Genomic DNA, 21,749 nt, shown 5'->3' with positions numbered 1-21,749 from the left:
TTAACAGTGGCTATCTATAAAGATGGTGGAATTAAGAGCAATTATTTAGTGTCTTCTGTATTTCCTAAAGTTTTTATAACATACATTGATTCATTCTTTAATATGCAAAGAACAAAAGTGGCTGACTCCAGTGTATAAAGTATCTGTCACAAAGTATGAAGATAACTCCAAATGAAGAGAGGCTGAAATATTTTGATGAAGATATTTTTCGAATAAATCTACTGCTCAGTGACACCATGTCTAGGGAGAAATGTATTGCCAGGATAATTAAATCTGTCCTCTTAAAATGATCACCTGGATGGGCATTCATTTGGATGTCTGAATTTGGGAGCGCTTATACTTTTATTTTACAATAGTCACCACAATCATTTCAATGTCTGTTTCATAGTAAATGGGTCATGAAGTCAGTATTTTAAGAGTTCAGACTTTAACCTACAAATAGAAAAATGGTCCTCCAACTATGATAAATATAGAACTATTTTGTGAGAAACTCCATTCTGTAATTCTGTGGTACAGTAAGTGATATCTCCCAGTTCTTTCTCATTCACGACAAACGAACTGTGATCTAAAGAGATAAGGGAAGAAAATGAGGCTATCTTCAAGATTAACATTATCTTAGGCTTACATAAAACCAACTTCTATTTTATCTTTGGAGGGCAGAACTCACCACAGAATTAGGTCAGCAAAGCAACTACCTTTCATCTGCAACTGTTTCACATTCTACTCTTTAAAAACAGTCGCCAGTTTTTGTTAAATTCATGCAAAAAAGAATAAACGTGTCTGATAAACAGGAAGGAAACTTCAAGGCCAAAGAGTGAGATTACTGTTCCTTCAAGCACGTTTTGAGTCATCTGGTTGCGCTGAACTGGCGTCACAGACTTATAACACACATGACACATAATCTACCACGTCTCAAATTCATCTAGAACTTCCTCATTCAGACAGAAATTTACCGCTGCTTACCTAAACTCCTATGCATGTCTCCTCTTTCTCTTTCGGAATGGCACCCCAAGATCCGTTCAATCTTTTCTGAGTTAAGGGAATACAGGGAGGAAAAAAATCAGAGGGGAACAACTTACCTCAAGAATTATCTTTCAAACGCTTTTTCAAGTAACTAAAAAATCTACATTTTCTAAGAGGAAGAGCTATTTTGTCAAAGCAAAGTCTATCTAAACCCAGGTTTCATTTCCTAAGAAACCACTTTGGGTACAAAGAACACCAACTGCAACTGTCTCCAATCTCATCTCATCTATTCACAGATTTTTCTTCCTCAAGGAAAAAAAAAACTTCACAATTTTTCTAGAAAAAAAGTGGCTGTGTAAGGCTCAATTCAGCTGGTGATAATCCAGATTCATAATGAAAATCTCTGCAAAAATACAGCACAAAAACAAGAAAAGTCAATATTTAGACTATACACAGCAACTTCTAACAGTGCTCCCAAATGATGTGACTCCACAAACAGGCTCAGGGTCAATATTTGCCAAGTGAGGTAAGCCATCAATAGAGGATTCAGGAAACTTGTTGGAGTCCTAGTATCACTTGGTGCTTACTTACTCAATTGCCAGTTTTACCCATGTCATAACACAACACATGAATCAGCACCTCTAATGGGAGAGGAGATTCATTTCAGCAAGCACAAAGAAAAACATTCTGTTATTTCACAAGTACTGACGTCTATGGGATGGGGGAGAAAAGAAAAAGAAACCTTTACTATTTTCATATATCCTATTTTAAAAGACTAGTCAAAATTCAAGCTGTATTACAAAGTTGTGATCATCAAGACAGTATGGTAATGGCACAATAAAGACACATAGATCAATACGACAGAACAGAGAACCCAGAAATGGGCCCTCAACTCTACTGAAAAAGCAGGCAAGAATGTCCAATGGAAAAAAGTCTCTTCAACAAATGGTGTTGGGAAAATTGGACAGCCACAGGCAGAAGAATGAAAAATGGACCACTTTCTTACACCATACACAAAAATAGATTCAAAATGGATGAAACACCTAAATGTGAGACCGGAATCCATCAAAATCCTAGACTGGAACACAGGCAGCAACCTCTTTGACCTCGGCTACAGCAACTTCTTGCTAGACACGTCTCTGGAGGCAAGGGAAACAAAAGCAAAAACAAACTTTGGGACTTCATCAAGATAAAAAGCTTTTGCACGGCAAAGGAAACAGTCAACAAAACCAAAAGGCAACATATGGAATGGGAGAAGATATTTTTGCAAATGACCTATCAGACAAAGGGCTAGTATCCAAAATCTATAAAGAACTTACCAAACTCATGTTGGCAAGTTGAATTTCAATAAAATACTAAAAAAAAAGAATTTATTAAACTCAACATCCAAAAAACAAATAATCCAATCAAGAAATGGGCAGAAAACATGAACAGACATTTCTCTAAAGAAGACATACAATTGGCCAACAGACACATGAAAAAAGGCTCAACATCACTCGTCATCAGAGAAATACAAATCAAAACCATAATGAGATACCACCTCACACCTGTCAGAATGGCTACGATTAAAAAAAAAAAAAGAATGGGTACGATGAACAAATCAGGAAATGACAGAAGTTGGCAAGGATGTGGAGAAAGGGGAACCCTCTTACACTGTTGGTGAGAATGCAAGCTGGTGCAGCCACTCTGGAAAACACTATGGAGGTTCTTCAAAAAGTTAAAAATAGAAGTACCCTACAACTCAGCAATTGCACTACTAGGTATTTATCCAAAGGATACAAACAGTCATTTGAAGAGGCACATGCACCCCAATGTTTACAGCAGCAATGTCCAAAATAGCCAAAATATGGAAAGAGCCCAGATGTCCATCAACAGATGAATAAAGAAGATGTGGTGTGTGTACACACACACACACACGCACGCACACACACAGAGGAATATTACTCAGCCATCAAAAAGAATGAAATCTTGCCATTTGCAGCAACGTAGATGAACTAGAGGGTATTATGCTATAAGGGAAATAACTCAATCAGAGAAAGACAAATACCATATGATTTCACTCATATGGAATTTAAGATACAAAACAGATGAACATAGGGATAAGGGAAGAAAAAAATAAAACAAGATGAAAACAGGAGGGAGGCAAACCATAAAAGACTCTTAACTCTAGGGAACACACTAAGGGTTGCTGGAGGGTAGGTGGTTGGGGGGATACGGTAACTGGGTGATGGGCATTAAGGAGGCACATGATAATGAGCACTGGGTGTTATATGCAATTGATGAATTCCTAAATTTTACCCCTGAAACTAATATTATTATACAGTATATGTTAACTAAATTGAATTTAAATAAAAAACTAAAATGTAAATAAAATAAAAAGATCAAATGAATGAACAGACACTTCTGAAAAAAAGAAACCATTGGCTATCCCTCCCAACCAGAGCTATTAACACATTTGTGAATCTATCTCTAACTCCCACAAAGGGCTCCTCATCCTCACCCAACCAACCAAAGACATCCTTAAGTTGGAGCCAGTGTGGTCTTTGAATAAAACACTGCGTTGCTTCAAAGAGTCAGAAATAAGTAGGAAGACAAAGGGTGCCCGTATTTAAAGTGCCTTTAGGGGCATCTGGATGGCTCAGTGGTTGAGCATCTGCCTTTGGCTCAGGTCATGATCCTGCGGTCCTGGGATCGAGTCCTGCATCGAGCTCACCACAAGTGAGCCTGCTTCTCCCTCTGCCTATGTCTCTGCCTCTCCCTGTGTGTCGCTCATGAATAAATAAAATATTTTTTAAAGTTTTTAAAAAGTAAAAAAATTTTTAAGTGCCTTTAAAACAATATTCATTCAAAATACAACTATACTATCTATAATGATATTATGATTAAAATACAGCTTAATATTCAAAGTTATAGGCTCTCAGCTATTGAAAACTCTCCAACCCTTGCTCTAAATTCTTGCTGCTGCCACTTTTAGTACACAATGAACACAGGTTTTAAAATCCACACATTAAGAAATTGGCACTGTTCAAGTTTTCTAAAAGAACTGGCATAAGGCCATGCAGAAATTAGGAAAAACTCACAGTGAAAAAGAAGTAACTTCCAAATTCTAAGATTTATCTTCAGACTGAGATTTTTTTTCCCCTGAAAATATCTAATTGAACTTTCATGTTGTATGCACTAACCATAAAATTCCACTTACGCATTACTGGAGAAGATCAACTCTTTTAACTTTCATTTCAAAAATCTTTTGGCACTTTCCTGTCATAATATAAAAAAAGTCAACTGTCAAGTTTTGGAAATGGATACATTTCTTTGCTATAGAGATGTCTTATGCATCTGATTACTTGCAGTAATTTTAAATGTACCACACAAACAAATCTCAAAGTTCATTTGTTAGCCTCTAAAAACTCCCATTCTAGCCTAGAAGAGACAGAAGGGTCGAGCACGTATACATAAAGGTCCTCTAATCAGGAAAGTCTACAAATATGTACAGGCCTCATAGGGTAATAAATTCATTTATCATAAATATCTAGTCAACTGTATGCTATTCCATTTGTCTCTGTTCCCCATGCTTTTAAGGTACAATTCATGTACATCTTCCTTTTCCAGTGTTAGTGGCACACAAGAGGCCATTAGCATTTTAGACGGAAGAGCGTTATGGTGTCCTAAGAATTCAGTTCTATATGGGAAGTGAATTTATCCAAGTTGCATCTACTTTTGACAGTCCTAAGTCCAGGGTGCTAACCTGAAACTCCAGATCACTTCGGGAGACATGGGTGATGCAGAAGGGATCGAAAATAGCTTACATTCATACAGTACTTCACAGTTTATGGTTCTTTCCATATGTTATCACATTTGAACCTCCCAACAATCCTGTGCCAATTGGAGGGGCATGTTACTGTCCTCACAGTACCTTGATAAAAGGGGACTCTGAAAAATTAAGAAATCTCATTAAAGTTGCTCAGCCAGAAACCAAAAACAAACCTGAGCCCACACTTTCTGACTGCATCCAGCTGGGCAGTTTTTCTTCTTTGGGATATACCACCCAACATCTTTGAAGGGTAAGAAAGGAAAAACATCTAATTGATACTGCACATAAATACATATATATTATATACATATATAATAAATATATATACACAGTAAACATATATGTGTATGTATGAATGTATGTGTTCACTATAATTTCTCAAGAAGCCCTTTGGAGATGCTTACATTGTAGAGGAGAAATCTTTATTTCTTTCAAAATATGCACTATTTAAAATAATAGTCAAGTAAAATAAAGTTAGAGCACTTCTTTTGCAATTTACAGGTGATTTTCCTTTTTCACTTAGCAGTGTTAGTCTCCCCTCAATTTGTACTAGTGATATACTATTTATGGTAAGTAAAATAATTTCAGAAAGTCAGACACGCAATAAAGGCATTACATCAAGACCAAACAGCCACAAAGAGTGTGTGAGGTAATAACGCCTTAGAGCCAAGGACACGGTCACCTCAGGCTCCTCCGAGCAGGGAGCTCTGAGTGCAGGTCATAGATAGCTCTGTCCTTCAGGAACGAACTCCCAGAGTTTTCTTCAAGAGGCCAAGTTTTCTCCCTCAAGGTGGCTGACAACTCCATCTCCAACCCACATCTCTTGTGAAAACGTCATAGCCTTGGGTTCCACGTCAGCTGATCACTACATGATAATATCCACAGATAGTTCAACGAGGCCAACTTGTTCAAAAGCAAATTATCACCTCCCTCCCCCCCAACCCACCTCAGCCTTCTTCCACTTTCCCATCTCACCGAGTGGTTCCAAGAGCCACTCAATTTTCCAGGCTAAAAGCCCAGGCAGCATTCTTAAATTCTCTTCTCCTTTGCCACATACAGTCAACAACGCCATTTTGAAATTAAAAAATACTTCTGGAAAGCCCTAAGATCATGCACCATCATAATACATAATACATCATAGCTGCCTCCTACGAGAAGCCAACTAAAAGTAACAGCTCATGGTTATCCATCCCTCACTTTATCCCAAGCACTGCAAAGTTTTGGGTCTGAGTCAATTTAACCCACACAAAAATGTGAGGTCAGTGCTAGTCTCATCCTTGTTTCACAGATAAGGATGCAGTTAGAGAATTGGAGTATCTTGCCCATGGGAACACGGTGAAGCCTAAGGTCTTAGCAGAGTGTCAAATTCTTCTGGAACTCCTCTGTGTCCTCACACTCGCTTTTCTGCTCAGCTTGGAAGGGGCCCCATAACTGTGTCCACCCAGCTTCAGAGGTCAGCGCAGGCAGGTTCTCCTCTACAAAGTCTCTTCATGCCCCCTGCTGGCACTCACTCCTCTAAGTCAGTGGTTCTCAAGGTTGGCTACACACACTGCAAACTAGATCCCTACATCTCAATTCTAAAGATTGGCGTGCGTGCAGCCTGGGCAGCAGGACTTGCTCCCTAAATTATTCTAACGTGTAGCCAAAGTTGAGACCCCATTGCTCTGTATTTCCCGCAACTCTTTCACATCAGAACACTTACCATGCTGCATCGGAATGGGCCATTTCTGAGCCACGGGGGCAGGGGGTATCCCAAAACCAGAGGTTCCTGGACCTTCACTTAAAAAGGAAATCAGGGGACGCTGGGGTGGCTCGGTGGTTGAGCATCTGCCTTTGGCTCAGGGCATGATCCTAGGGTCTGAAGACAAGTTCTACACCAGGTTCTGTGAGAAGCCTGCTTCTCCCTCTGCCCATGTCTCTGCCTCCCTCTGTGTCTCTCATGAATAAATAAATAAAATATTAAAAAAAAAAAAGGAAATCAGACCTTTGGGCAGGGCCCTGGAAAAATGTCTATCGAATAATTCTGGTGTGTGGCCAAATCTACAGACTCTCTCCTAGGTAAGAACTAGGACTTATTTGTACCCACGAAGGTGTAGCACAGTGCTCAGTCATAGCTGGACCTTGATAAACATTTGTGTAATGAATGAAGTCTAGTAACATGAATCTGGGGACTGGGTGTATATATATTCAATTCCAACAGCAGCACCTGGAAAAACTACTTCCTGGAACAGAATGCAAATTCAGACTGGGCAGCTTTTCAAATGTGTTTTTTAATCCACCAGTGCCCCCTACTGATCTGAAGATGGATAAATCAAAACAATGGTTACAGTTCAACTATTTTAATTGTATATGCACATAACTAACTAGTCACACACACAGTACACTTTTTTCCACCAACACCTATACTATCAATTCCTTTCCGCTCCAGTCCTAGTTAACTTAGGCTCATAACTCTCAAACCTAGATCTATCCTACCATTTGTTGGTCCCCACTTCCAGGAGGCAGTCATGATAGAGCTCCAAAAGTAGTTCTCGGAAAAGTCCTCAGAGCCTCTCACTGATCTTTTTTGTTCTTTGGTCAGTGTCTCTTGCAAATCCCACCACACTCATAAAATCACTACCTTTTTAAAAACACAAGAAACCATGGGACACCTGGGTGGCTCAGTGTTTGAGTATCTGTCTTTGGCTCAGGGCTCAGGGGATCAAGTCCCACATTGGGCTCCCTGCAGGGAGCCTGTTTCCCCTCTGTCTATGTCTCTGCCTCTCTCTCTGTGTGTGTGTCTCATGAATAAATAAAATCTTTAAAAATAATAAAATAAAAACACAAGAATCCATTCACCTACCAATCTGCTTCAGTTCCAGCTATTCAAAGTATAATGGAGCACCAGCAGCATCTATATCATCCAGAAGCTTGCTAAAAAATGGACACCCTGAGGCCCCACCCCAGACGAACTGAAGTGTACATTAAAGTTTGAGAAGCACCAGTTCTCAACTTTCTCAACTACTAGACCTAACACCACCATTTTTATGACAAATATTTGTCTAAGTAAGTGTTTTGCTATCTTGAAATAAAAGTTATCACCCATCTACACAAGTAAGACCAAAAAAAAGAGAGGCCACTATACTGATCTGATGGAAATGTAATGGGAGAACAAAAGGGCAAGATTTATAGTAAGAATTGTATTTCGGCATATAAATGTTCAACACAACTAAATAAAAGACATGCAGAACAATCCAAGTTCCCAAAATATATCCCAAATGGGTGGTACTGTCTGGCTGAGAACCGCTGCTCTACTAATACTCCCAATCTTTTCTTTCCAGCTCACAGAAAGAAGGCAACATCTTTCTTCCTTTTTGAAGCTGAGGGATTGATTCTCTCTTCTAAAAGCCCCCTTCCTACATTCCTCCCTAAGGCAATAAACATTGCCAAATCTTGAATACCAAAACAACCACAAAAACAACTCTACAATCTTGACCCAACATGTCCCTCTAGTTACCATATTCTTACTCCTTCCTTTGAAGGAGAAAGTCAAACTTATCAACCCTACCATTGTATCCACTTACTCATGTCTCAAGTCACCAACCCATTATACAGCTTTTGCTTCCATCAGTAAATCCACATATATAAAGGTCATAAAAGCCTTCCAAATTGCCCAAATTAACAAACACTTCTCGAAATTCATCTAACTTATCTCTCTGTAATGGGCATTGCTGATCACACATCCAAACTCCATTCCCCACTATATTCATAAATTCATTTCTCCCATGTGACTAAGACAAATTGACCCCACCCCTAGCTACTCTTGTTTAGTTCAAGCCAATCAGAGCATGGCATTCCCCTGGCACTGGCTATCAGGTCAGGGGCAGACACATGACCTAGGTTGGTCCAATCAGACTGAAGGAAGAGTGTAATCCAAGCGTGGGAGTTGTCCTCTCCCCTGCTTTAGTGAATGAGAAAGCATGTGTTACTACTGCCAGACATGCTACAACTATAGGGGGACTCGACCTTACCTTGGAAAGCCAAGAAATGAGATCAGGTCCTTGACAACACTGTTGATCCACTGGAGTCCACCCTTCCTCTAGACTTTGTGAGAGTTTTCTTCTTACTATTTAAGTAACTGTATTTTCCCAGCTGAAAGCATCCTAACATGGCCTGTCCTCCTTGAAACGTTTTTCCCTTGATTTTCTAAACATCACCCTTTTGTACACCTACTTATCAGAAGTTGCTTCTCAAACATCTCTGGCTTCCCCTCTTCTTCTGTCTATTCTTTACATTTTGGTGTCTAGTAAGGTTTGTTGTGATCTCTTCTACTCAAACTACATGTTTGAATAATTTAAGCTGAGTTATATTAGCACTTCCCCCAAAGGAGTACCACTGCTGATGCTCCCCAGCTCATCCACCTATGGAACTCCTACTTGTCTTTCAAAGCTAAATGTAAATGTTTCCTCTGTGAAGCCTCCCCTGAAGTTCCCAGGGGTTCATTGCCCCTTTTTTGTGCCATAGACCCTACGGACCTGTTCTCAAAATAATGCTTCTAACTGCATAAACTGCCAACTATACTTCAATAGTATAAAAACATTTTAAAATCACAACATATGATATAGTAATATATACTCATTACCTCATTAAATAAAAAGACCTAACAGTCTTACAACTACTATAATTTTGAAGTAGTGATGACCATAAATGATGCCTTGAGATCTATAACAACTGTGATATGAAAATGTCTGTGACATGTATTGGTCCTGTGACTTCTACTGATGACAGGTACTGTTAATATTACTGTGATTTATTGCTGTACTAGCTTATTAAATTAATTGCTCCCAATGAACCTCCTTATATCCATGCTCTTGTGTAGTGCCCCCATACTGACTCTGGGCTTGGCTATGTGACTTGTTTTGACATGAGCAAATGTGATACAAGCAGTTAAGTGTTTATGCAATCAGACTTGCCTTCTTGGAACCCAGTGGCCAGGTGAGGAAGCTTAAGGTAGGCACAATGAGGGGCACCAAGCCGCCATATATGGCAGTAAGGCCACCTTATAGTCTAGCCACCAGCTGAATTCACCCACTAGGGATGCCAGCAAGACTGCCCAGGCAACCCACTGACAGTGAGAAATAATAAATCATTGTAGTTTTAAGGCACTGGTTTGCACTGGCTTGTTATCCAGCAACATCTAACTGAAAGTTACCTACACTCACAACCGAAGTAAATGCTACATTTCAGCTCCAGATTGGTAAAAATAAAGACTTTTTCCCATCAGAGTTTAAGGACTGAATTCTATCTACAGGCCCTCTGAGGGGCTGAAGACCACATTAAGAACCCCCACCCAGTGCAGAAGGAAACCCCTGAAGCAGAGGACATCCTGCTCTCCTTTCTACTACCATAGTACATTATCGATACCCATATAAACTGATCACAGCATATCCTTTGCTGTTGCAACCCTAAAATTAAGCTGAGCTCCTAGCACCTAATAGGTATTCACAACACAAATTTATCGAATGAATGCAAGTTGCTTATAGGATCTGCCGTGGTAACTAAACTGGGAGCAGCCTGAAAGCAAAATAAAAGCAAATACTTAGATGGCACCTCTATATACCAAGGGCTGTTCCAAGTGCTTTACATATACTAACTTATTTATTCCTTATAACAACCCTATGAAGTATATGCTATTCCCTCCAATTTCATGGATAAGAAAACAGGCACAGAAAAGTGATGTGCCCAAGGTCACCCACCTAGAAAGTGGCAATGGCAGAATTGGAAGGCCAAATCCATGCTGATTTTATAACCTGTCCTAATGTGCCCAAAGCACATTGCAGACGCACAATAAAACCTTTCAATGAGTAGTACAAATTTGAGATTTCATTAGCACTATCTTATGGGTGCTAGGCTTCTTGAAGACTCAATTTTGTAGAGTAATCTCTGGTAGCTTGCAATTCTCATGATGGAAAACATTGTTTACTTTTTTAAGAAATAGAATAATGGCTTCAGGTTAAAAAAGATTTTCGAAAATCTTCACTGTGAAAGGCGATTTCTTTCAAAAGACATAAGTTTGCAAAATGTAAAGGAGGGGGTCGACTTGTTCATACTAAATAATGCCCACTCAGGAGGGGAACTAAGTTGTAGCTTCCCACCCTTCCAGCCATTCCCATACCAGCTTCCCCAAATCCTGCAGTAGCCTCTCCAAAGGTGACCCTCCCCCATTCACACATCAGGTTCTGAAACCTGACTCCACCAGGCAACCAAAGCCGAACTCTGCAGTGCCCTGAGCTGGCCTCTCCTTACCCACGAACCCAACAGGGCACCATTGGACGGTGGGGTGGGTGACTACTTTGGGGGGTACTTTAACTTTTCAAAGTGTTTTATTCAAGAGAGTAAGACCCAAAGGACCCACCCACCTACCCATCACGGGTCTCACGCCTCCGCCCGCCAACCTCTAGCTCCCCGCGGACTAGTGAATGGACCATGAGGTTGGGACGCAGCCGCCCCGGAGGCGTAAAAAGCCTTGGGGCAAACTGGGCCTGCCCTCGGAAAAGCCCACGAGAGCGCAGCCAGGGCTCCGCGAGGCCGGGAGGGGGCGATGACAGCTGTGACCCGGCTCCACGCTCTCACCTTGAACATGTTGCTGGCAGAGGTGGCTCCGGCGGGGTCACCCCGGCCCCGGCCCCGCCCACTACGGAGAGGCGGCTACGGCGGCCGAGTAGGGCCCTGATTCCTCTGTCCGCTAGTGGGCCGCGGGGCGGGTGACTGCCGTACAGCCAATTCGATCCCGCGAAGGATTAGCTCGGAAGCCTGGTCTCGGAGCGGCGTCGCTGAGCTGTAGCGCGTAGCTCCTCAGGCCTCGAGCGAACGCAAGCCCCGCCTCCCGGAGGCTCCTCCCCTGCGGCGGTCGTTGCTAGGCGGCAGGAAAGCGCCAGCTCAGTGTGGGCGGCCCGCGGGGGCGCCGGGAGGGAGGTGCCGGGCGTCGCGCCGCGCTGGGAATCGGCCTTCGCTGCCGCGATTGGGCGCCCAGAGGCGTGGGCTGGGAATCCTGTGCGCCGAGGCCGCCGGGCGGGGGCGCTCGGCTGGTCTCGGGCGGCTTTGAAAGTCTCACAGCCGGAAGCAGCCGACCCCTGGGGCCTGGAATTATCTCACAAAAGGTTTTCAGATTTTTTTTTTTACTGTAGGCTGGAAGTTCCTAAGGTTTTGAATTTAATCTAATTCGCCATGTCCTTTAGTCTCGAAAGGCCCTGGGGTTTTTTTTCCCTTTAAAATACTTAAACATATGCCCCTCTCTGGGAATCAGATGTCCCTTAATGCTACTAGAAAAGGCAATAATGAGAATAATTATCTAATTAACAAGAATACCAAACACTAACGGTGCTTACTATATGCTCAGCTCTGATCTAAACTCGTTACACATACTCATCTAATCTTTCCGACAACCCAGGTAGGTGAGTACGATTATTATTTTTAATATAGTAGAAGACGAAACCGAGGCACAGAGAACTAATTTGTACAAGGCCACATGGAAAAAGTGGGAAGCCTGTGATCTCGCCTAAATAATTGTTATACTGTCTCATAATGGGGGTGTGTTTCAAATTTCAATCTATTACACGTCCTCACCCCATAGAAAGTGTAAATTCATCCAGGCGAGCATCCGCAAGATTGTGGGGGCTTGTGTGGGGCCGTGTCTCTGCCCTCCAGCCAAAGACCACTGGGAACACATCTGTAGTTGAACAAGTTGGGTTTATTATGTTTCGTTGCTGCGAGGAAAACACGCAACTTGGCACAGCGGGGCATCTCAGTGAGTGCGTGCTAGATTTATTACAAGATGTGGGCTGATTTGCCTGGGGTGGCGCAGTGTTAAGGATCCAATTGTCCATCTCAGCTCCGGTCTTGATCTCAGTGTCTTGAGTTCAAGACCCACCTTGGGCTCCACGGTGGCCTTGGCCTTGCAGCCTACTTAAGAAAAAAGATTTGGGCGAAGCCTCAGCAGCTCAGGGGCTGAGCGTCTGCCTAGGGCTCAGGGCGTGATCCCGCGGTCCTGTGATTGAGTCCCGCATCTGGCTCCTCACAGGGAGCCAGCCTCTCCCTCTGCCTGTGTCTCTGTGTGTCTCTCATGAAAAAATAATATCTTAAAAAGAAAATTAATAAGAAAAAAGATTTGGGCTTTGGTTGGGTGATTTGGGGGCAAATTCAAAGAAGCCAGGCTTTGCTCTAGATTGGGTGTTGTTAGGAAGCCAGGATAGCACCAAAGCCCAGCTGTAAGTGCCAGGCCAACTCCCAGATGTTAAGGGCTGCTTTTTCTCTTTCTCGGGAGAATCTATGTGCCAAGCCATCCCCATTCCTATACCCAAGGACAAATACTGAGAAGACTCTGAAGGCTCTGCATTTGTAATGGAATGTCACGTGTATAAAAGTGTGAAGTATAGTGATAAATTAGGGCAGGAGTTCTTAAATATTTTTTCCCAAGATTTATTTATTTCAAAGAGAAAGAAAGCAGGGGGAGGTGCAGAAGGAGAAAAGTTTCAAGCATACTCCTGGCTGAGCATGGATTGTAGTGGGGCTTGATCCCAAGACCAATGAGATCATGACCTGAGCCAAAAGCAAGAGTTGAATGCTCAACCTGACTGAGCCACCCAGGCACCCCAGGGTAGGAATTCTTGATTCAAGCAGTATATGAACTTAGATGGGGAAAGAAATTACAACTTTATTTGCGCTCATCTCTAACTGAACTTCAGCATTTCTTTCAATTTTAGTGTAGGCAATAAAGCACAGAAGTATCAGCAGTATCTGGGACTTTGTCATCGGTAGAAAGCACAGATATTTTCATACAATGTTACACTCATGGCAGATTTCTTGACATACCATTTCTGCTCATTACCAATTCACAAATACAGGAGTTATTAGAGCTCTCATTTTATTTAATGCATAAAGAGGATAGGTTCCTATAATTTTGTTTTTGGAAGTATTTTGCAGTGATTTCAATATAGAGTCCTTTGTGATCCTATGTGTTTTATGTTATGCATTTAAAAAACGTAATTCTTGGTAGTCGTCCATAAGAGTCCATCCATAGAAGTCCACAACACCAAAAGAAAATTAAGAGCCCCCGCTTTAGTAGAAGAGAATAAGCAGTGAGTAAGAATTTGGGAACCGCATCCAAATCAGAGTAAGGCATCAAAAGATAGAAAACCAAAGATAGAATCAGTTCATTTAGTACACACCCTTTTAACTTTACCACAAGGGGAATTGAGCTACCAAAAGGTTAAGGAACTTGCCTTAAGTCCCACAGCTATTCCATGATAAAACTAGGACAGAAATTTCTTAGACAAGCATGTAAAAATTCTCCATTCTCACTAGACATGGAGGATTCCATAGTTAGCAAGATGTTTCTGGCCCTCAATGAGCCTTGTTGGGGTGACAGCCAAGAAAACAGATTATGGCATAATATGAGAAGTACTGTAAAAGAAAAACATGTACAGTATTATGGGACCTTGGAGATAGGGTGAACAGTTGTATGAAAAAGAAGATGGAAAACGTCAGAGAAGAGACATCAATTAGCTGGGGTCTTGAAAGGTAAATTGATGTTTGCTGGCGGTAGGAAAGAAGAAAGAGAAGAGAGAAGAAATGGTGCGTCAATGGCACAGAGTTGAAAAACATTAATTTTGCTGAGAAGTTCTTGTTCTCACAGAGTCTAGAAGATGAATGCTGGTGAAAGTTGGTATTTTGATATTTGAAAGAGTAGACCGTAGATGGAGAAAAGTCTAGAACACCATTCTAAGGAGTCTGGACTTCAATGTGGAGGAAATGAAGTGTCCCTGAAAGACTTTAAGCTGGGAAGTAAGAAGGCTGGATTATTGCTCTACAGAATTAACTCCAGCTGCAATGTGGAGGAGGGCCAGAAGGACACAGACTAGAGACTGAGGGACCAGTTAGAAGACTATGGATAGATGCACTTGTCTTTTCCACATCCCTCAGAATATTTTTAGTACCTAAAACATGTAAACTGAAAAAAAATAAAAAATAAAAATAAAGCATGTAAACTGTAAGCAACATTAAGACATCCATGGTGCCTTCCTTTGTAAAGGATTCTGGAAATAGCCCAACAATCATATAGCACTTGAGCCTTGTCCAAACGGTGCAGTAATATAGACTATGACCTCAAATGCTGAATCTATGTACTTTCAGAATACTTCATCATAAGGAAAATGAAGCACTCCTCAAAGGTGTCAGTTAGTGGTGTTCCAAAATCAGATAATCCACGCTCAGGAAAAGACTACAAAATGCATTTGTCAAATATTGGAAAGAGAAAAGCAGTACAACAGTAAGTAGCCATCTTTCAACCTTTATCATTTTCCACAACTGGTCAGTTTCCATACCGTATTTGCCCAGCTAACATCAAACACTTCTTGTTTTGTAAATTAGAGGGCTTTTTGTGTGTTTTAAAATTACTTTTGGGAAAAAAAATAAATAAATAAAATTACTTTTGAATTGAATAGTAATTATTATAATTAGTTTTTCATAATTTGCAAAGCATGTTAACACACATTTCTTTGATCCTGACAACTCTGTGAAGCAGTCTTATTATTACATTTTATAAGTGAGGAAGCAGCAACTGGGAGAAGGTAAGTGATTTGCATAAGGTTAAACAGCTAATAAATGGCATCATCTAGGAGTTAAAGCTTTGTTTCTGTAAGTCAAGCCTTTTCTTTTTGTTTGTTCTATCTGTTAAATAGGACTTATTTTTAAAATTATATTCAAGTAATTAACATGTAATATGTTATTGGTTTCAGGGGTAGAGGTCAATGATTCATCAGTCTTATATAATGCCCAGTGCTCGGTAATATAGACTATGCCCTCCTTAATGTCCATCACCCAGTTACCCTGTCCCCCACTTCTCTCCAGCTATCCTCAGTTTGTTCCCTATGGTTAAGAATTTCTTATTGGTTGTTTCCCACTCTGATTTCATCTTGTTTTATTTTTTCCTCTCTTCCCCTATAATCCTCTGTTTTGTTTCTTAAATTTTACATATGAGTGAAATCATATGATAACTATTTTTCTCTGATTGAGTTATTTCACTTAGCATCATACCCTCTAGTTCCATCCACATTGTTACAAATGGCAAGATTTTGGTTTTTTTTGATGGCTGAATAGTAGTCCATTGTGTGTGTGTGTGTGTGTGTGTACATCTTCGTTATCTATTCATCTGTTGATGGACTTCTGGGCTCTTTCCATAGTTTGGCTATTGTGGACATCGCTGCTATAAACACTGGGGTATGGGTGCCCCTTCAGATCACTACATTTGTATCTTTGGAACAAATGCCCAGCAGGGCATTTGGTGGGTCATGGGGTAGCTCTATTTTCAACTTTTTAAGGAGCCTCCATACTCTTTTCCAGAGTGACTGCACCAGCTTGCATTCTCGCCAACGGTGTAAGAGGGTTCCCCTTTCTCTGCATCCTTGCCAACATCTGTCATTTCCTGACTTGTTTATTTTAGACATTCTGACAGGTGTGAGATGGTATTCCATTGTAGTTTTGATATCTATTTCCCTGATGGTAAGTGATGTGGAGCATATTTTTCATGTGCCTGTTGGCCATTTGTATGTCTTCTTTGGAGAAATATCTTTTCATGTCTTCTGCCCATTTCTTGATTGGATTACTTGTTTTTTGGTTGTTGAGTTTGATAAATTCATTATAGATTTTGGATACTAGCCCTTTATCTGATAAGACATTTGCAGATATCTTCTCCCATTCTGTCCGTTGTCTTTTGGTTTTGTTGACTATTTCTGTCGCTGTTCAAAAGCTTTTTATCTTGATGAAGTCCCAATAGGTCATTTTTGCCTTTATTTCCCTTGGTCTTTGGAGACATGTCTGGCAAGAAGTTCCTGTGGCCGAGGTCACAGAGGTTGCTGCCTGTTCTCCTCTAGGACTTTTTAAATTATTTATTTATTTATTCATGAGAGACACACAGAGAGAGGCAGAGACACGGACAGAGGGAGAAGCAGGCTCCATGCAGGAAGCCTGATGTGGGACTCAATCCCGGGACTCTAGGATCATGCCCTGAGCTGAAGGCAGATGCTCAACCACTGAGCCACCAAGGCATCCCTCCTCTAGGATTTTGATGGATTCCTGTCTCACATTTAGGTGTTTCATCCATTTTGAGTCTATTTTTTTGTGTATTGTTTATGGAAATGGTCCAGTTTCATTCTTCTGCACTTGGCTGTCCAATTTTCCCAACACCATTTGTTGAAGAGATTGTCATTTTTTTTCCATTGGAAAAAATACTCTGTCAAAGATTAGTGACCACAGAATTGAGAGTCCATTTTTGGGTTCTCTGTTCCATTGATCTATGTGTCTATCTTGGGCCAGTACCATACTGTCTCGATGATTACAGCTTTGTGATATCGCTTGAAGTCTGGAATTGTGATGCCACCAGTTTTGGTTTTCTTTTTCAACATTCCTCTGGCTATTTGGGGTCCTTTCCGTACAAATTTTAGGAGTATTTGTTCCAGCTCTGTGAAAAAAGTTGATGATATTTTGAAAGGGATTGCATTGAATGTATAGTTTGCTCTAGGTGGCATAGGCATTTTAATGATATTTTTCTTCCAATCCATGAGCATGGAATGTTTTTCCATTTCTTTGTGTCTTCCTCAATTTCTTTCATGAGTGTTCTATAGTTTTCAGAATACAGATCCTTTAGTCAGACCGTTTCTACTCTACATCTTACAGTCTGCATTTTGCCAGCCAATGGTGACATTATACAGGAGTATCTTTCTTCACATGTAGCTTTGTGAGGGGTAAGGATGGGATTGGGGGGTTTTGGAGAGAGTATCCCTACAATCTGCTGAGATGTGAGCAAAAGTAAAATGATTCTCTGACCTGACTGGAATGAGCCTGGTTCAAGCCAAGATCAGAGAAGGGGGTTTCTTTTTTAGGGCCTGGTTGTCTGTTCCCAGAAAAGAATTGGACCTACTGTAACTTTGAGTATTCTATGTTCTATTTTCATAGCACTTGGACTAGTTGGACAGTGTTTTTAAGAACTAACTATAATGAAATCATTTTAGGTCATGGATGTTTTTAGAAAGCAAATTTGTCTCTTCCTACATTTTTAGTTATAATATATATGCCTTTTGCTGATAAAGTTTTAGCTGGGACTTTTTTTATCTCAAGGGAAAGATTCTCAAATATCTTATATCCTCATTCTGACTAGATTCTGCAAATGACCAGTTCCAATTACCACATCCAAATGTTCCTTATCAGATCAGTCTTAGGGTGGAGAATGGGAGGGTGCAGGGGGAAGAAGCATAAATTGAGTTCCCCAAGATTTTAGGAAAATGAAAACTACTTCACTAATCTTAATCTCTTGTTTTTCTTCTCAGAACTAATAGAGCTATTTCAGCTCGAAGGATACAGAGAGCTTGGTTATCTCATGTGAACAAAAGAATATTTAAACTCCTAAAGCACACAGTTTGTGCAGCGGTATGTATTTTGCTTTTTGTTTTCTCTGACACATCTAATTACTTATCAGCTAAAAGGTCTGTTAAGTAAAGTATGTAACCTTTTAAAAATCTCTTCTATATGAATATGCATGGGATTCTGAGATTGCTCCTTTGTTTATCCCTAAATGAATATTTCTGGATTTATTTGTAAATAATGTGGGTGACTGTTATTTCCTTTTCTGAAACTAAAATGATGTTTTTAAAAAAATCAATTTCTTATTTGAAGATGTGGGACACTGATCTTCCAACCAGAAAAATCTCTGAATTAAGTGCCCTTACCTTCCACCCAGCAATTTTACTTCTAAGAATCCATTCTACAATATATGTACAACTTCATTGCAGTATTGTCTGTAACAGCAAAGAAAGTAAACCATAAAATGTCCACCAATGGGATGCTGGTTAAATAAGTATTTATACTTATTTATAAGTATAAATGGTGCTTTCATAGTGTTTAACCTTGCAGCCTTATATGTGACTCTGCAATATAAAGATAGCTAAGATATCTCATTAAGGAAAAAAGCAAATATAGAATAGTATGAATAATATGGTCCTATTTAAGCAAAAACAAAAACCTCCAAAGGTGCATATCCCCTCACCCCTCTGAAAAACAACTCTGGCAATGCTAATAGAGTATATAAAGCTTTCCTTCGTATAGTACCAAGTATTCTAATAAAATTACCCATGATTACAATAGTTTATAATTAGTAATAGCCACATTAAGGGAATTTTAGCAGCTCTGAAAAAAATCATGAAGTCTGAGCAGTTTATACACTTCTTCACCATCTGACCCACAGATGCATTTCTGATGCCAGTAAAAGCGGAATACCTCAGAGAAAACCCGCTCAGTAAAGAGGTGACATTTCAGGTCCATTACCCATTGTCTTCACATATGGAACTTGCATTTAATTATCATAATACTGATTTTGTTATAACTTTAGATGTTTATAGTAACAGAAAGAAGGAAATTAATTCTTTTTAAAAAATCTGTTATCCTAACACTTTAAATTCCTACCTGACATTAATAATGCTTTGTCATTTTAAAAGCCCTTTGGTGTACATTTTTATGTGATTGTCATTGACATAGAGGTTGGCAGGGTCATGTTGGGGTGGAGTGGGGGCTTTATTTTTTTAACTTGCAAACACTATCTATTTATTTATTTATTTATTTATTTATTTATTTATTTATTTATTATTGGTGTTCAATTTGCCAACATATAGAATAACACCCAATGCTCATCCCATCAAGTGCCCCCCTCAGTGCCTGTTACCCAGTCATCCCCACCCCCCGCCCACCTCCCTTTCCACCACCCCTTGTTCGTTTCCCAGAGTTAGGAGTCTCTCATGTTCTGTCTCCCTCTCTGATATTTCCCACTCATTTTTTCTCCTTTCAAGTGGGGGCTTTGAGTCAAATAAATCTCTATTTGTATCTTGGCTTGCCCATGTACTACCTGTATGCCTTTGAATAAGTTACAGACACTCCCAGAGTCTCAGCCTGCTCATTGGAAAGATGGGAATGATAATATTTGAATAATACTGCTGAGTTATAAGGATTAAATGAAGTTATGTATATAAGGCATGTAACAGAATATGCGGTATATAAAAGGTGCTTAAAAACTAGTAGCATTACTATTACCATCCTCATTTTACAGTTATTTTTTTTAGATTTTATTTATTTATTCATGAGAGACACACAGAGATAGGCACAGACACAGGCAGAGGGAGAAGCAGGCTCCATGCAGGGAGCCCGACGTGGGACTCAATCCGGGGTCTCCGGGATCACACCCTAGGCCAAAGGTGGCGTTAAACCCCTGAGCCACCCAGGCTGCCCATTTTACAGTTATTTATTCAATATCAAATACTTGCTAAACCTGCTGTGTTCCAAGGACTGTACTAGATGCTAGGAGTATGGTAAGGAAGAAAGACATGATCAGTACTTTCATGCCACTTACAGTCTAGTAGAAGACACAGATTAATTCATAGTTAGTTATAATACGTGGTGAAAAGTGTTGTCATAAGGAAAGACCTGTGCCTGGGATGTCAAGGAGGGACACCCACTCAAGCTTGAAGGCTAGAAGGATAAAGTAATTGATTCAAGATTACACAGGTACTAAATGGAGGAGCCCAGACCAGAACCCAGGTCTTCAGAACTCCAAGCCTGGTGCACTGTTCACTTTACCATGCCACCTCTGTTATTCTCAGTAAGTTACACCTGGACAGAGTACCATTTTCCATTTATAGCATCATCATCTATTTCAGGAATATTGTGTGACACGTGAAATACTGAAGAAAGTGAGCCCCTTAGAGGCTGAGCTTGTGAAAGATCCTAGCATGAAGTATAAAGTTAGATTCAGGTAATATTTCTATACTGGTTTATTTCAAGAAGCACTTAGTTAAAATGAAAAAAACCTTATAAATGTATTTTCTTTTTTTGAAAGATTTTATTTATTCACGCGAGACACACAGAGAGCGGCAGAGACATAGGCAGAGGGAGAAGCAGGCTCCCTATGAGGAGCCCAGTGTGAGACTCGATCCCAGGATCCTGGGATCACAACCCGAACTGAAGGCAGACGTTCAACCACTGAGCTACCCACATGCCCCTAGAAATGTATTTTCTTAAGTCCTCATAAATTCTCAGGGTTGTTCTTAAATTTACATTTATTATGTGAGGAAACTGAGGTATGACTCTTGGGCTAAAAGTTGGCTTGAGAGTGGCTCATCTCCCATGATGTGTCCAGTCTGACACGTGAATGAGAATAGTTTTGAGCACACACACCCCAATGTGGCTCTTTCATCTCTGTAATCGATTTCATTACCCATTCTTTTTTTTTTCTTAAAGATTTTATTTATTTATTCGTGAGAGACACAGAGAGGCAGAGACATAGGCAGAGGGAGAAGCAGGCTCCTCGCAGGGAGCCTAATGTGGCCCTCCATCCCAGACCCTGGGATCACGCCCTGACCCGAAGGCAGACACTCAACTGCTGAGCCACCCAGGCATCCCTTCGTTACCCATTCTTTCTGTGCTCTGGCATAGACTTTACCCTGCAAGCAGGAAACTATGAGAATAATCTTAAGTAGAGGAGGAAGGTAACTAAGCCCTAACCCTGATGCCAAACAACTAATTTTTGGTCTTTATTTCAGATTCAGTGGTGAAACGTTTCCACCTTTCATCGTATTTAAAATTTTTCTGCATACTGAAGGCCATGGTAACAAGTATTTCAACGGAAAAAATTTATTAAAGCCATCAAGTGAGGTGATGTTTCATGATGTACACTTTATGTTACTTTATTTTTTAAAGATTTTTGTTTATTTATGAAAGAGGGAGACAGAGATAGAGCATGAGTGGGGAGGAGAGGGAGAAGCAGGCTCCTCTCCCCAGGATCATGACCTAAGCCAAAGGCAGACGCTTAACTGACTGAGCCACCCAGGCACCTCCATTTTATATTACTTTAGCTTCTTAATATCTGCATGGTATCTGAATTGCATTCGAAGTATAC

The 21,749-nt window shown here is 40.5% G+C and overlaps 2 protein-coding genes across 11 annotated transcripts in view; one reads left to right on the top strand and one right to left on the bottom strand.

The window, feature by feature from the left end:
* APOO (apolipoprotein O) overlaps positions 1 to 11,695 on the bottom strand; it is a 53,641-nt gene extending 41,946 nt beyond the window's left edge. Inside the window, exon 1 of one of the 10 annotated variants that reach the window (XR_012026154.1) lies at positions 11,387 to 11,693. Coding sequence is in view for 9 of the 10 variants with exons in the window: in XM_072815588.1 (XP_072671689.1) it covers positions 11,387 to 11,395 (9 nt within the window). In the remaining variant the exon portion in view is untranslated. Of the gene's footprint in view, positions 1 to 11,386 lie in introns of all 10 variants that reach the window. The other 9 variants (XM_072815588.1, XM_072815590.1, XM_072815596.1 and 6 more) reach the window with 9 other exon arrangements.
* A 720-nt stretch (positions 11,696 to 12,415) lies between these two features.
* Positions 12,416 to 21,749, top strand: part of CXHXorf58 (chromosome X CXorf58 homolog) — a 50,318-nt gene continuing 40,984 nt past the window's right edge. The window contains exons 1-5 of the mRNA XM_072815586.1: positions 12,416 to 12,560; positions 14,945 to 15,080; positions 18,136 to 18,235; positions 20,494 to 20,606; positions 21,394 to 21,505. Of these exons, the coding sequence (XP_072671687.1) occupies positions 12,509 to 12,560; positions 14,945 to 15,080; positions 18,136 to 18,235; positions 20,494 to 20,606; positions 21,394 to 21,505 (513 nt within the window). The 5' untranslated portion in view covers positions 12,416 to 12,508. The remainder of the gene's footprint in view (positions 12,561 to 14,944; positions 15,081 to 18,135; positions 18,236 to 20,493; positions 20,607 to 21,393; positions 21,506 to 21,749) is intronic.

This window comes from Canis lupus, chromosome X (assembly GCF_048164855.1).
Source record: "Canis lupus baileyi chromosome X, mCanLup2.hap1, whole genome shotgun sequence".
NCBI lineage: Eukaryota > Metazoa > Chordata > Mammalia > Carnivora > Canidae > Canis > Canis lupus.
This window is presented reverse-complemented; position numbering and strand designations above follow the sequence as displayed.